This window comes from Podarcis raffonei, chromosome 1 (assembly GCF_027172205.1).
Source record: "Podarcis raffonei isolate rPodRaf1 chromosome 1, rPodRaf1.pri, whole genome shotgun sequence".
Lineage (NCBI taxonomy): Eukaryota > Metazoa > Chordata > Lepidosauria > Squamata > Lacertidae > Podarcis > Podarcis raffonei.
This window is the reverse complement of record NC_070602.1, coordinates 3,945,022-3,957,426: the sequence shown is the minus strand read 5'-3', so window position 1 is coordinate 3,957,426 and position 12,405 is coordinate 3,945,022. Positions and strand designations below refer to the sequence as shown.

At 45.9% G+C, this 12,405-nt stretch overlaps 1 protein-coding gene across 8 annotated transcripts in view; it reads left to right on the top strand.

The window, feature by feature from the left end:
* TRIM9 (tripartite motif containing 9) overlaps positions 1–12,405 on the top strand; it is a 66,642-nt gene that overhangs the window by 27,156 nt on the left and 27,081 nt on the right. For all 8 annotated transcript variants that reach the window (XM_053365592.1, XM_053365558.1, XM_053365580.1 and 5 more), the window contains exon 3: positions 2,287–2,409. In XM_053365592.1, the coding sequence (XP_053221567.1) occupies positions 2,287–2,409 (123 nt within the window). The remainder of the gene's footprint in view (positions 1–2,286; positions 2,410–12,405) is intronic.

Below are 12,405 nucleotides of genomic sequence, written 5' to 3'. Positions count from 1 at the left end.
AGAAGTGTGCATGCACACGAAAGCTCATACCAAGAACTAACTTAGTTGGTCTTTAAGGTGCTACTGGAAGGAAAAAATTTTTTTGTTTTGACTATGGCAGACCAACACGGCTACCTATCTGTAAATGTAAGATGTGATTCATAAACTCAAGCAGACAATGATCTCAATTAGCAATGTCCACAACTTTATTGATTGCAGATATAAGTGGATTTTTGGCTCGGGTGTTGGGTCTTACATTCATTCCAGCCTGCCAAGACCAAAAAATATATATTTAATTTAAAAAAAGGTAAGTGAACTTGGTTCCCACGAGTTCCTGCTCCAAAATAACCCTGCACATTAGTAGCACAATTAATCCAACAAATGCTTAACACGACATTATGCTTTTTACAAACTGATTCCAAATATTTATCCACACGCAATCTGTGTTTCAAAGCAATCCGTTCGTATGTTGCTATAGTCGTCATCTTTTTCATCCATTGATCGAAGGGAGCCATGGCACATTATCTTTCCGACGAAAGAATATCGGTCTTTTCGCAGAAGTAAGGGCATGGAGAGTCCGTTTTCACCAACCCTTTGTCAAACCCCAGGCAGCTGGAATATAGTTCAAAATAATATTACCATCGGATAGTTTAAATTCACCCCACCCCAAGTAGTACTTAGGCAAGATGGAGAGGTGTTGGGTACCGCTGCTGCTGCAGCATCTTCTAAAGATATGGCATAGCCGAGGCAATTATTCTCCGTGCAGCCTCCCTGCCCCCCAGCCAAGCCTGATAACATCTCTGCAAATGTGCCTGGTGGGTTAATGCAAACCTCCGGAGGAATTGGGCTTCCATGCGGCATTGATTTAAAGTGTGGCTCCTGGGCTGTGGATGGCTGGCTTTGGTTTCCTCCCCACCTTTCCCCATTAAGCTGTGGAGAGTCATCCATCACAGCCAGGCTGAGCTGTTGCCAAATTAAACCCCCGCCCCCTACCGCTGCCTCGTCCCACTTTGTATGCCTTGATGTTAGTAATCTCTCCTGGGACTAATCCTGCCTCGCTTAACAGAGCAGCCCTGCTGTGGACGGAGACACACAACTGTTTTAGTGAAGGGGTTTGATCTCCAGGAATGGGTTGGAAAGGCCGGGGAGGTTTTGCAGGAGCTCTGCTTTCTCAAGGCAGCACAGAGATGCTGTTCGATTGTAAGGGCCTGATTTTGCCCCGGTAGCTCAATTGTGTTACCAGTTTTTGTGTGGAGGAGGGGTAATGTAAGGGCTGAGCCACACCAGGGCAGGATTAAGCAAAATAAACACGCGCTTAGGGCATTAAGGGGGGGGCACCGCAGAATTTTTCCATTGCTGGATTTTTAAACATTCATGGTCACAAATCGCTCAGCTGAGCATTCATTTCCTCAGCTGAAGTATATTTAAAATCCCAATAGAACAACTATCTCAACTAAGTGTAGAAGCAGATGTTTTACATAAGATTAGTTTTGAGGATCTGGTCAAAGACTACAATTAGAAAAAGCAGGAGAATTTTTTTCAGATATAAATAAAGTGGAAGTAGACAAAAATAAACACTCTTTCCCATTTTACTGTAGGTTTTGTTTCATTTAAAAAAGTGTAAATTTATTTTATGGTTTATTATGGTTTATATTTTGAATTAGATATATATACAGGGCACCCAAATCCTTTAAGTGCTTAGGGTCTCTAAAGGTCTTAATCTGGCCCTGATCCACACTTACTCGTATCCCACTGCTTCCCCCACCCCCGGGCAAAACTGCTCTTTAGCGCTCAGTTGGAGCAAACAGCAATCTGGTTTTTGCACAGATTGCTGTTTGCTCCGATTTAGAGCTAAAGACTGGGTTTTTCCTGGGAAAGGAGCAGGGCAAGGTAGAAACTGCTCAGGTCCATGCTTTCTAGGACAAGCAAAAGTGTGGGTGAGCCCTTAGTTGAGCGGTAAATGTGCATAACAACCAGCCATTGTGCACACTCACCAGGCCGCCTGGAGAATGTGCACATCATCTGCACATGAAATGTGTACGTTTCTTAGTCAATATCTGCCACCTCCAGCGGGCCTTGGGGAATCTTCATGCAGCTCAGGAGAGCCTCCCCCAACCTAGTGCCCTCCAGATGTTTGGGGCTGCATCTCTCATCTGCCATACCCCCTGGGACTGATGTGAATGCTACTCTGCAACATCTGGAGGGCACCAAGTCAGGGTAGACTTGCATGAGGACAAGACCATGTAATGGGAGCTGCTTCAACTGTCCCCGTCACTGGGACCATCTGACAGGTGTTTTGCCCCACAGGAGAACAGCGTGGAGTTTGAAGCCTGCCTCGTCGCCCAGTGTGATGCCCTCATTGATGCCCTCAACCGGAGGAAAGCTCAGCTGTTGACGCGGGTCAACAAGGAACATGAGCACAAGCTGAAGGTTGGTCTGGGGTGAGGGTGGTGATGATGGAGCACCTGGGGGCACCGTACGGCCCTTGGACAAGAACGGCCAGCAAGGTTGACATGGGTGATGGACACAGATGGGAGACAGTCGCAAGAGGGGAGAATACCCTTGTGCTGGGGTCCTACTTGTGGGTTTCTTATTGGGGCTACTGGTTGCCCGCTGTGAGAAGAGGATGCCGGACTCAGTGGGCCATCATCGTGGCCCAGTAGAGATCTTCTGATGTTCTTCTGACTGTTTGTAAACAAGACAATAAACAGGTGGGGGCTGGCTGAGGGCAGACTGAGGTTGGTGGGATGACATCCATAAAGGTAAAAGGTAAAGGACCCCTGGACGCTTAAGTCCAGTCAAAGGTGACTATGGGGTTGCGGCGCTCATCTCGCTTTTCAGCCCAAGGGAGATGGCATTTGTCCACAGACAACTTTCTGGGCCCTGTGGCCAGCATTACTAAACCGCTTCTGGTGCAACAGGACGCAGTGACGGAAACCAGAGCGCACAGAAACACCATTTACCTTCCTGCCACAGCAGTACCTATTTATCTACTTGCACTGGTGTGCTTTCAAACTGCTAGATTGACAGGAGCTGGGGCAGAGCAACGGGAGCTCACTCCATTGCGAGGATTCAAACCACCAACCTTCTGATCGGCAAGCCCAAGGACCAAAGTGCCACCCGCGTCCCTAAAATATAGATCCATGTAGGTAGCTGTCTCTCTGCATTTGTGAGAACTGGTCCCCTCCAGTTATTTTGGATTTCAACTGCCATCGCCTCAAGCCTGCACACTTGCTTTGCTGTTGTTTAGTCGTTTAGTCGTGTCCGCTTCTTCGTGACCCCCTGGACCAGAGCACGCCAGGCACTCCTGTCTTCCACTGCCTCCCACAGTTTGGTCAAACTCATGTTTGTAGCTTCGAGAACACTATCCAACCATCTCGTCCTCTGTCGTCCCCTTCTCCTTGTGCCCTCCATCTTCCCCAACATCAGGGTCTTTTCCAGGGTCTTCTCATGAGGTGGCCAAAGTCTTGGAGCCTCAGCTTCAGGATCTGTCCTTCCAGTGAGCACTCAGGGCTGATTTCCTTCAGAATGGAGAGGTTGGATCTTCTTGCAGTCCATGGGACTCTCCAGAGTCTCCTCCACCACCATAATTGAAAAGCATCAATTCTACGGCGATCAGCCTTCTTTATGGTCCAGCTCTCACTTAAAACCATAGCTTTAACTATACGGACCTGCACATACAATTCAGGGATAGCTGAGCAGGGCTTCTCCCTGCTCCACCCAGACTCCCTGAAGCCCCCACCCCCCTCCAGCACACACAGGAATATTTAGAAGGCTGGGATGATTTAGGGATGAGGGTGCAGCGACCGTGGGAGGGAGGGGGCCTGGAAACTGCCGTGGCAACAGTTGCCATAGAAACACCCGGAGACGGAGGGAGGGATGGCAGTGTGTGTGGCATGTGGAGGACCAGCAGCAACAGATAAGCCCAGGGAGAATTGACCTTGGAGATGGAGGGCAGCTGCCTGTGTGCTGTGCACACTCCCCTCCGAGGAAAGGTTACAGCTCCTCTCCCAGGAGGGGGTTTGCGGCTGCACAAGAGAATTGATTGAAAGGAAATGGACTAGCGGAGGAATGAGAGAGTCCATCTCCTGGGCTTTTTCAATGCACCACTGCAACACAGGCTGAATGTAGGAAGAAGGTTGCTCCTAACTGGGTCGGCCGGAGCCAAAAGTCTCTCCCCCTGGGAATAGTCAAAGGCAGCAGTGCTGAGATGTTTTCCAGCCCAGTTAACTCAAACACATTTTTGTCTATTCAGCAGAGGATTCCAATAGGTTTCCCTGCATGCACAGAGGCGGCCAGCTCAGAGCTTTTGGCTTTCCACCCTCATCCTTCCCTTAGACCTCTCTGTGTGTGTCTTTGAACACCGCTGGCATTTTCAGAGCAGAACTGAGATGTCTCTTCAAAGCAAACCTGCGTCGCTCCTTACAGTAGAATGCAGCAGGGGCTGCATCGTAGTGAAACAGCTCCGTCTTGCAGGTCCTTTAGAAAGATGTCAAGTCCCGCAGGGCCCTAGTCTCTTGTGACAGAGCGTTCCACCAGATCGGAGCCACAGCTGAAAAAGCCCTGGCTCTGGTTGAGGCCAGCCTAACCTCCCTGTGGCCCGGGATCTCCAAGATGTTTTTATTTGAAGACCATAAGGTCCTCCGTGGGACATACTAGGAGAGGCGGTCCCGTAGGTACGAGGGTCCTAGGCCGTATAGGGCTTTAAAGGTTAAAACCAGCACCTTAAACCTGATCCTGTACTCCACCGGGAGCCAGTGCAGCTGGTATAGCACTGGGTGAATATGAATCTGTGGCAAGGACCCCGTAAGGAGTCTTGCCGCGGCATTCTGCGCCCGCTGGAGTTTCTGGGTCATTCTCAAGGGCAGCCCCACGTAGAGTGAGTTACATGTGTGGGGTATAAATTGCAAAGGGGTGTAATTTGAAAAATTATCCTTATGGAATGGGATGCCCCTATTTCCATCGGAGAAATGTTGGAGGGTATGCCGTTCTCATGTTGCCACCCCATGTGGACAGGGCACTCAGAGAACAGCCTCAGATGATGAACAAAATGATCACCGCAGTTCTCAAGATGCAGGGTTCTGCTCCCTTTCCTGAATCATACAACCTGCGAGGGCTCCAAGATTGTGAAATGACAGAGTTTGTTCAGCTTGTTCTGATTAGAATAGTGGTGTGTGTGTGTGTGTGTGTGTGTGTGTGTGTGTGAGAGAGAGAGAGAGAGAGAGAGAGAGAGAGAGAGAGAGGAGAAGCTCAGGAAGAAGAAACAGATGACGTTTGCAAAGCTGATAATGAGCTTTGGGGTCTCTTAAAGGACTTGGATGTAACTTGAGTTCCCTTGAGCAGTTATTTACACAACATCACCCCTCAGTAATGAGTGCCCAGGCCCTCCCAGCTCCCCATCTTCTCTGCCTCCGGGATTGTTTTATGAGCTATAAAGTTGCGTTGAGCATTTGAGTACTTCATTGTGGCCCAGAGGCAGAACTCATTTGGGTCATACCATATTCACATTTGTTGGTCTTAGATTTGAAATTCCACCATCTTTTAATGTCATATAACTTCCTGATATGTCCTCTATGCCTTCCATAACAAAAACCACTGAAGTTAATGGAAATTAATTCAGAGTGAATGTAGAACAGTGAAACACAAATCCATCAATTTTTTAAAAATTAAACAGACCCATTTCTAGGATCTCCCTGCTGTATTCTTCCTTAGATTAATAATATAATATAATATAATATAATATAATATAATATAATATAATATAATATAATAATAATATAGGTAAAGGTACCCCTGCCCGTACGGGCCAGTCGTGTCCGACTCTAGGGTTGTGCGCCCATCTCACTTAAGAGGCCGGGGGCCAGCGCTGTCAGGAGACACTTCCGGGTCATGTGGCCAGCGTGACGAAGCTGCTCTGGCGAGCCGGCACCAGCGCAGCACACGGAAACGCCGTTTACCTTCCCGCTGTAAAGCGGTACCTATTTATCTACTTGCACTTAGGGGTGCTTTCGAACTGCTAGGTGGGCAGGAGCTGCGACCGAAAGACGGGAGCTCACCCTGCCGCGGGGATTCGAACCGCTGACCATGCGATCGGCAAACCCTAGGCGCTGAGGTTTTACCCACAGCGCCACCCGTGTCCCTAATAATATAATATAATATAATATAATATAATATAAATATAATATAAACCCTGCCAATCTGGCTGGTTTCCCCAGCCACTCTGGGCGGCTCCCAACTGACTATTAAAAACACAATACAGCATTAAAAACATCCCTAAACAGGGCTGCCTTCGGATGACACCCCCAAAGATTTTGAGCCCCCCCTTTTTGCAAAAATGTTAAAAACAACAATTGTTAAAAACAAAAACAAATGTTAAAAACAATTTTTCAATTGACTTACCTAAGATCCAGGACAAAGCAGCGCTTTTTGAAAATTCCTTCCAGACATCACTTCCGCCTCTGAAATCCCGGCAATGTCCAGGAAAATCTGGGCGTATGACAGCCCTATGTGGACTTGCAAGTTTTTAATTCCCTGCATTTTTACTGAGGACTGGATTTTCTGTACCCGAAACCTACGCTCTTGTTTTTGAATAAAAGTAAGTTTCTAGCCCTTATGGACATGGGAAGAGTCCCTGGGGCTAGAGAAGGGCCGAGTGTGACTACCAGCGATGCTGGAATGGGGCTTGAGGACTCACTAGAACAATTTATTCGCTCTCCAGTGCCCAGCATCATAAATGATGCAGAAAGATAAATAACCATGCATAATGTGGCACTAATTATGCAAAATATATTTGCATTGCTTTATGAGCATCATTTATTTAGAGTGCAGCATTTGTCTTTGCTGTGGCTCAGAGGCTGGGTTTTAAATAATGCACAGCATACCCAGGCCAGTTTTTAACTCTTTGCAGGGCCAAGGCTTTGTAGCGTCCAGATCAAGGGACGTAATATTCCTGCTCGATTCTGCCTTGGTCAGACCACACCTAGAGTACTGTGTCCAATTCTGGGCACCACAATTTAAGGATATTGACAAACTGGAATGTGTGCAAAGAACAACGAGATGATAAAGGGTCCGAACCAAGCCTTAGAAGGTATGTTTGAGGGAGTTGGGTATGTTTAGCCTGAAAAAGAGGAGACTGAGAGGAGATATGAGAGCCCTCTTCAAATATCTTATTATTATTATTATTATTATTCTATTATTATTATTATTATTATTATTATTATTATTATTATTATTATTATTAACTTCCAAAACTGAAAAAAGAAAAATTACAAATATCAAATTCAATATCCATATTCATTTTCTAACATAAACCTATTACCAATTTTTTTGCTCTATAAGACTCACTTTTTCCCTCCTAAAAAGTAAGGGGAAATGTGTGTGCGTCTTATGGAGCGAATGCAGGCTGCGCAGCTATCCCAGAAGCCAGAACAGCAAGAAGGATTGCTGCTTTCACTGCGCAGCGATCCCTCTTGCTGTTCTGGCTTCTGAGATTCAGAATTTTTTTTTTCTTGTTTTGCTCCTCCAAAAACTAGGTGCGTCTTGTGGTCTGGTGCGTCTTATAGAGCGAAAAATACGACACATAATTAACTAAATTAAAATATACCTAATTACTCTAAACGTCTCGTTGCTGTATACAAATACAACACAGTTTGAAATTTTACATTAAAGCTTTTATATTATAAATAATATAGCCTGAAAAAGAGGAGACTGAGAGGAGATATGAGAGCCATATTCAGATATCTTAAGGGCTGCCACATGGAGGAGCGAGCGAGCTTGTTTTCTCCTGCTTTTAAGGGTAGGTCCCAAACCAATGGATTTAAGTTACAAGAAAGGAGATTCCGACTGAACATCAGGAATAGCTTTCTGATGGTAAGAGCTGTTCAGCAGTGAAAAGGTCTCTCTTGGGAGGTGGTGGACTCTCCTTCCTTGAAAGCTTTTAACCAGAGGTTGGATGGGCGTCAGGGATGCAGGTGGCGCTGTGGTCTAAACCACTGAGCCTCTTGGGCTTGCCGATCAGAAGGTCGGCGGTTCGAATCCCTGCGACGGGATGAGCTCCTGTTGCTCGGTCCCAGCTCCTGCCTACCTAGCAGTTCGAAAGCACGTCAAAGTGCAAGTAGATAAATAGGTACCGCTCCGGCGGGAAGGTAAACGGCGTTTCCGTGCGCTGCTCTGGTTCTGGTGTTCCGTTGCGCCAGAAGCGGCTTAGTCATGCTAGCCACATGACCCGGAAAAACTGTCTACAGACAAACACTGGCTCCCTCGGCCTGTAAAGCAAGATGAGCACCGCAACCCCAGAGTCGCCTGCGACTGGACTTAATGGCCAGGGGTCCTTTACCAGCCAGTGTGGTGTAGTGGTTAAGAGCGGTAGTCTCGTAATCTGGGGAACCAGGTTCGCTTCCCCGCTCCTCCACATGCAGCTGCTGGGTGACCTTGGGCCAGTCACACTTCTCTGAAGTCTCTCAGCCCCACTCACCTCACAGAGTGTTTGTTGTGGGGGAGGAAGGGAAAGGAGAATGTTAGCCGCCTTGAGACTCCTTTGGGTAGTGATAAAGCGGGATATCAAATCCAAACCCTTCTTCTTCACCTTTGCTTTTGGATGGCCATCAGTCATGGATGCTTTAGCTGAGATTCTTCATTGCAGGCTCTTGCAGTACCTTCCAACTTTCTGATTCTTTGGTTCAAAGGTTTGTTGATAGGGATGAGAGATGTCTGGTATTGCAAATACGGTATTTGCACAAGTAGATTCAGACACTCACCAAACCTCAGCCCTCACAAAGCTATAGTTCCCAAAGTGGTTTAATAATCAATCACTTTCCCCAGGAAACTCTGGGAATTGCAGCTCCCTGAGTGGAATAGCAAACTACAGTTCCCAGGATTCTCTGGGGGGGGGGGAAGGAACGGCTGTTTAAAGTGATATGAGCCCCCGTTAAATATATAGCATGGAATGGGCCTTATTCAAGAGAATTAGAGGCAGCTGGTAGTGCGTTGAATCGGAGGCAATGCCTCAAGTCCTTTGCAGATTTTGTCTGTAATGTATTATTGTACAGACATGTTGGCCTTCAACTGGGCTTGCTGTTGAGGTTATAAAAAGGCCATAGGTCAGGAATCACCCCTGGCCCAGGTCAAGCCCTAACCTCACAGGCTACAGTTCTGTCCCCTGACACCAGTTAAGGCCCCTCTGGGACTGTGTTGAACCTCCTTCTGTGAAGCTAAGATTATGAGCCATTGTTGAATTTCCGGATCCCCTGAAACTCCTTCCTTGCCATACCTGAGACAGACCATGCATCACCCTGTGATTTATACACACGGAGTCTGTGTGCAGAGCAGATGGCCGCTCCTTCAATAATATTCTGAAAGCGTCAACTTTGAGTGGAGAGGCGAGAGATTTCATTATCTGGGAAGAGCAGGAACCTCGACTTAAGCTGTAAAGAAGATAAGGAGATAAAAGATGGTTTCCCCCGCAAATCCCATATTTGCAATCTCGCTCTCCAGGGCTGGGCTCATCTCCGCAAAGAGCATTACCGGAGGCCGACGTGATGAAAGGGAAGGCTCTTTCAAGGCTTTGCTTACTTGTCCTGAGGCTGGAGATTTTATAGGAACAGAGGAAGCTGCCTTATGCTGAATGCCATGCATGCCCTGTAATAAATGAAATTAAGCACCTGAATGCCATTGCATGACAACTGCCTACCACCAGGTAGCAAACATTGAAATCGAATACTATTAATGTAGACACCAAACAACTGGGAAATATTTGAACATTGAGAGTCGACATCAACATTTGCAAAGGGAAGCAAATTACTGGGAACACATTGACTTCAGTTTTTTTAAAAAGGGAATGCTACTCAGAACTGTGTCTGTATATCTTATTTATATTTATTTCATAAAATTTATAAACAGGTTGTTTGTAAAAATAAACCAATAAAACAAACCACAAAGCGGCTTACAAAAAGATAAAGCAATAAAACCAAGAAACATTTGCAATCCTTTTCAACATGCTAAAAGTTGAAATACTACAACAGATTAAAATTCACATTAGCATTTCTAAGCATCTGGGTAGGCTTAGCCTGAACAAGAATGTTTTTGTTGTTGTTTAGTCGTGTCCAACTCTTCGTGACCCCCTGGACCAGAGCACGCCAGGCACTCCTGTCTTCCACTGCCTCCCGCAGTTTGGTCAAACTCATGCTGGTAGCTTCGAGAACACCGTCCCACCATCTCGTCCTCCGTCGTCCCCTTCTCCTTGTGCCCTCCATCTTTCCCAACATCAGGGTCTTTTCCAGGGAGTCTTCTCTTTTCATGGGGTGGCCAATGTATTGGAGCCTCAGCTTCAGGATCTGTCCTTCCAGTGAGCACTCAGGGCTGATTTCCTTCAGAATGGAGAGGCTTGATCTTCTTGCAGTCCATGGGACTCTCAAGTGTCTCCTCCAGCACCATAATTCAAAAGCATCAATTCTTCTGCGATCAGCCTTCTTTGTGGTCCAGCTCTCACTTCCATACATCACTACTGGGAAATCCATAGCTTTAACTATATGGACCTTTGTTGGCAAGGTGATGTCTCTGCTTTTTAAGATGCTGTCTAGGTTTGTCATTGCTTTTCTCCCAAGAAGCAGGTGTCTTTTAATTTCATGACTGCTGTCACCATCTGCAGTGATCATGGAGCCCAAGAAAGTAAAACCTCTCACTGCCTCCATTTCTTCCCCTTCTATTTGCCAGGAGGTGATGGGCCCAGTGGCCATGATCTTAGTTTTCTTGATGTTGAGTTTCAGACCATATTTTGCGCTCTCCTCTTTCACCCTCATTAAAAGGTTCTTTAATTCCTCCTCACTTTCTGCCATCAAGGTTGTGTCATCTGCATATCTGAGGTTGTTGATATTTCTCCCAGCAATCTTAATTATGGCTTGGGATTCATCCAGCCCACATACTACATGTGGCAGATGTAGTACTGCCAATTCCATCAACTGAAGTGGTTGATGGAGCACATGTTGGGTAAGGAGATCTCGTAGGTAAATTGGCCCTGAGTTATTAAGGGCTTTGTAGACTAATAGCAACACTTTGAACTTGCCCCAGTAGCAGATTGGCAAGCAGTGCCGATCTCTGAGCACAGATGTTCCATGCTGAGTATGTCTTGTTCCTGTCAGCAATTGCGCTGCAGCATTCTGCACCAACTGCAGCTTCCGGATCAAGCACAAGGGAAGCCACGCATAGAGGGCATTGCAGTAATCCAGTCTTGATGTAACTCGGGTTGCCGTATCTTGAAGAGCAAAAAAAAGAGGACGCTATGATGGCCATTCAAAGCAAAGAAATGCAAATTATTCCAAATTTTACCCCTGAAAAAGAGGATGTGTGGCAAGACCTGCCCAAGCCAGGAATGGCAATAGCTGCTGATTCCACAAGTCCACCATTGGCGAGACTCTGATATCTGGCCTGTCATTCGGAATCAGTGTGATAAGGACCTCATCATGTCCTCCTTTTCTGCAACTTTGCAGAAACTTGCATGAACTCAAATGTCAAATGTAATCGCGAAGAAGCAACACAATCTGCGAGCCCCTCCTACTGGATGCGTGCAGTATTGCAGTATAGGAACTTAAGAAGAGCATATGCTGGATCAGGACCTGAGCACAAGAGCAACATTCCCCTCCTGTTGTTTCCAACAGCTGGTGTTCAGAAGCTGAAGTGTAGGCGGGTTCCTATGAGGCAAGACAAAGTGACAACAGCAAGAACCTTTATTGAACTGCAGAACTGGACAAGAGGGGCAAAGCAGCTGCTTATAGACATTTCTGGAGGCCTGGGCCACTCCCACTCTCAACGCGATTGGCTGTCTAAACTTCCAAGCTGCAAATCATAAGTCAGAGTTTAAGGGCCAATGGCAGAGGCCCAAATCCTGAAATGTTCTGCGATTGGATTAGAATGTTGTATTATTTTATTGTTGTTACCCGCCCTGAGCCCGGCTTCGGCTAGGGAGGGCGGGATATAAATAAAAATTGATGATGATGATGATGATGTATCGAATCAGAACACAAGGGCTCAGAATCCCTAGTCCAGACAACACAGACCACTGAATACATAACATAACAACAACAACAACAATAATAATAATAATAATAATAATAATAATAATAATAATAATAATTTAAATTTATTTATACCCCACCCATCTGGCTGGGTCTCCCCAGCCATTCTGGGCGGCTTCCAACAAAGATTAAAAATACATTAAAATGTCACACATTATTAATGTAGTGCAATATTAAATTGAGAAATATGGAAGAAGTGAGCAAAACAGAGAATTATCAGACAAGCTGATGGAAGTCCAAAAAGAGGATGTTGGTGATAAATTGGATGTTTTGTTTTGTATAATTTTATATTGGAAAATTAATAAAAATTATATTTTTTAAAAAATAAAATGTCACACATTAAAAACTTCCCTGAACA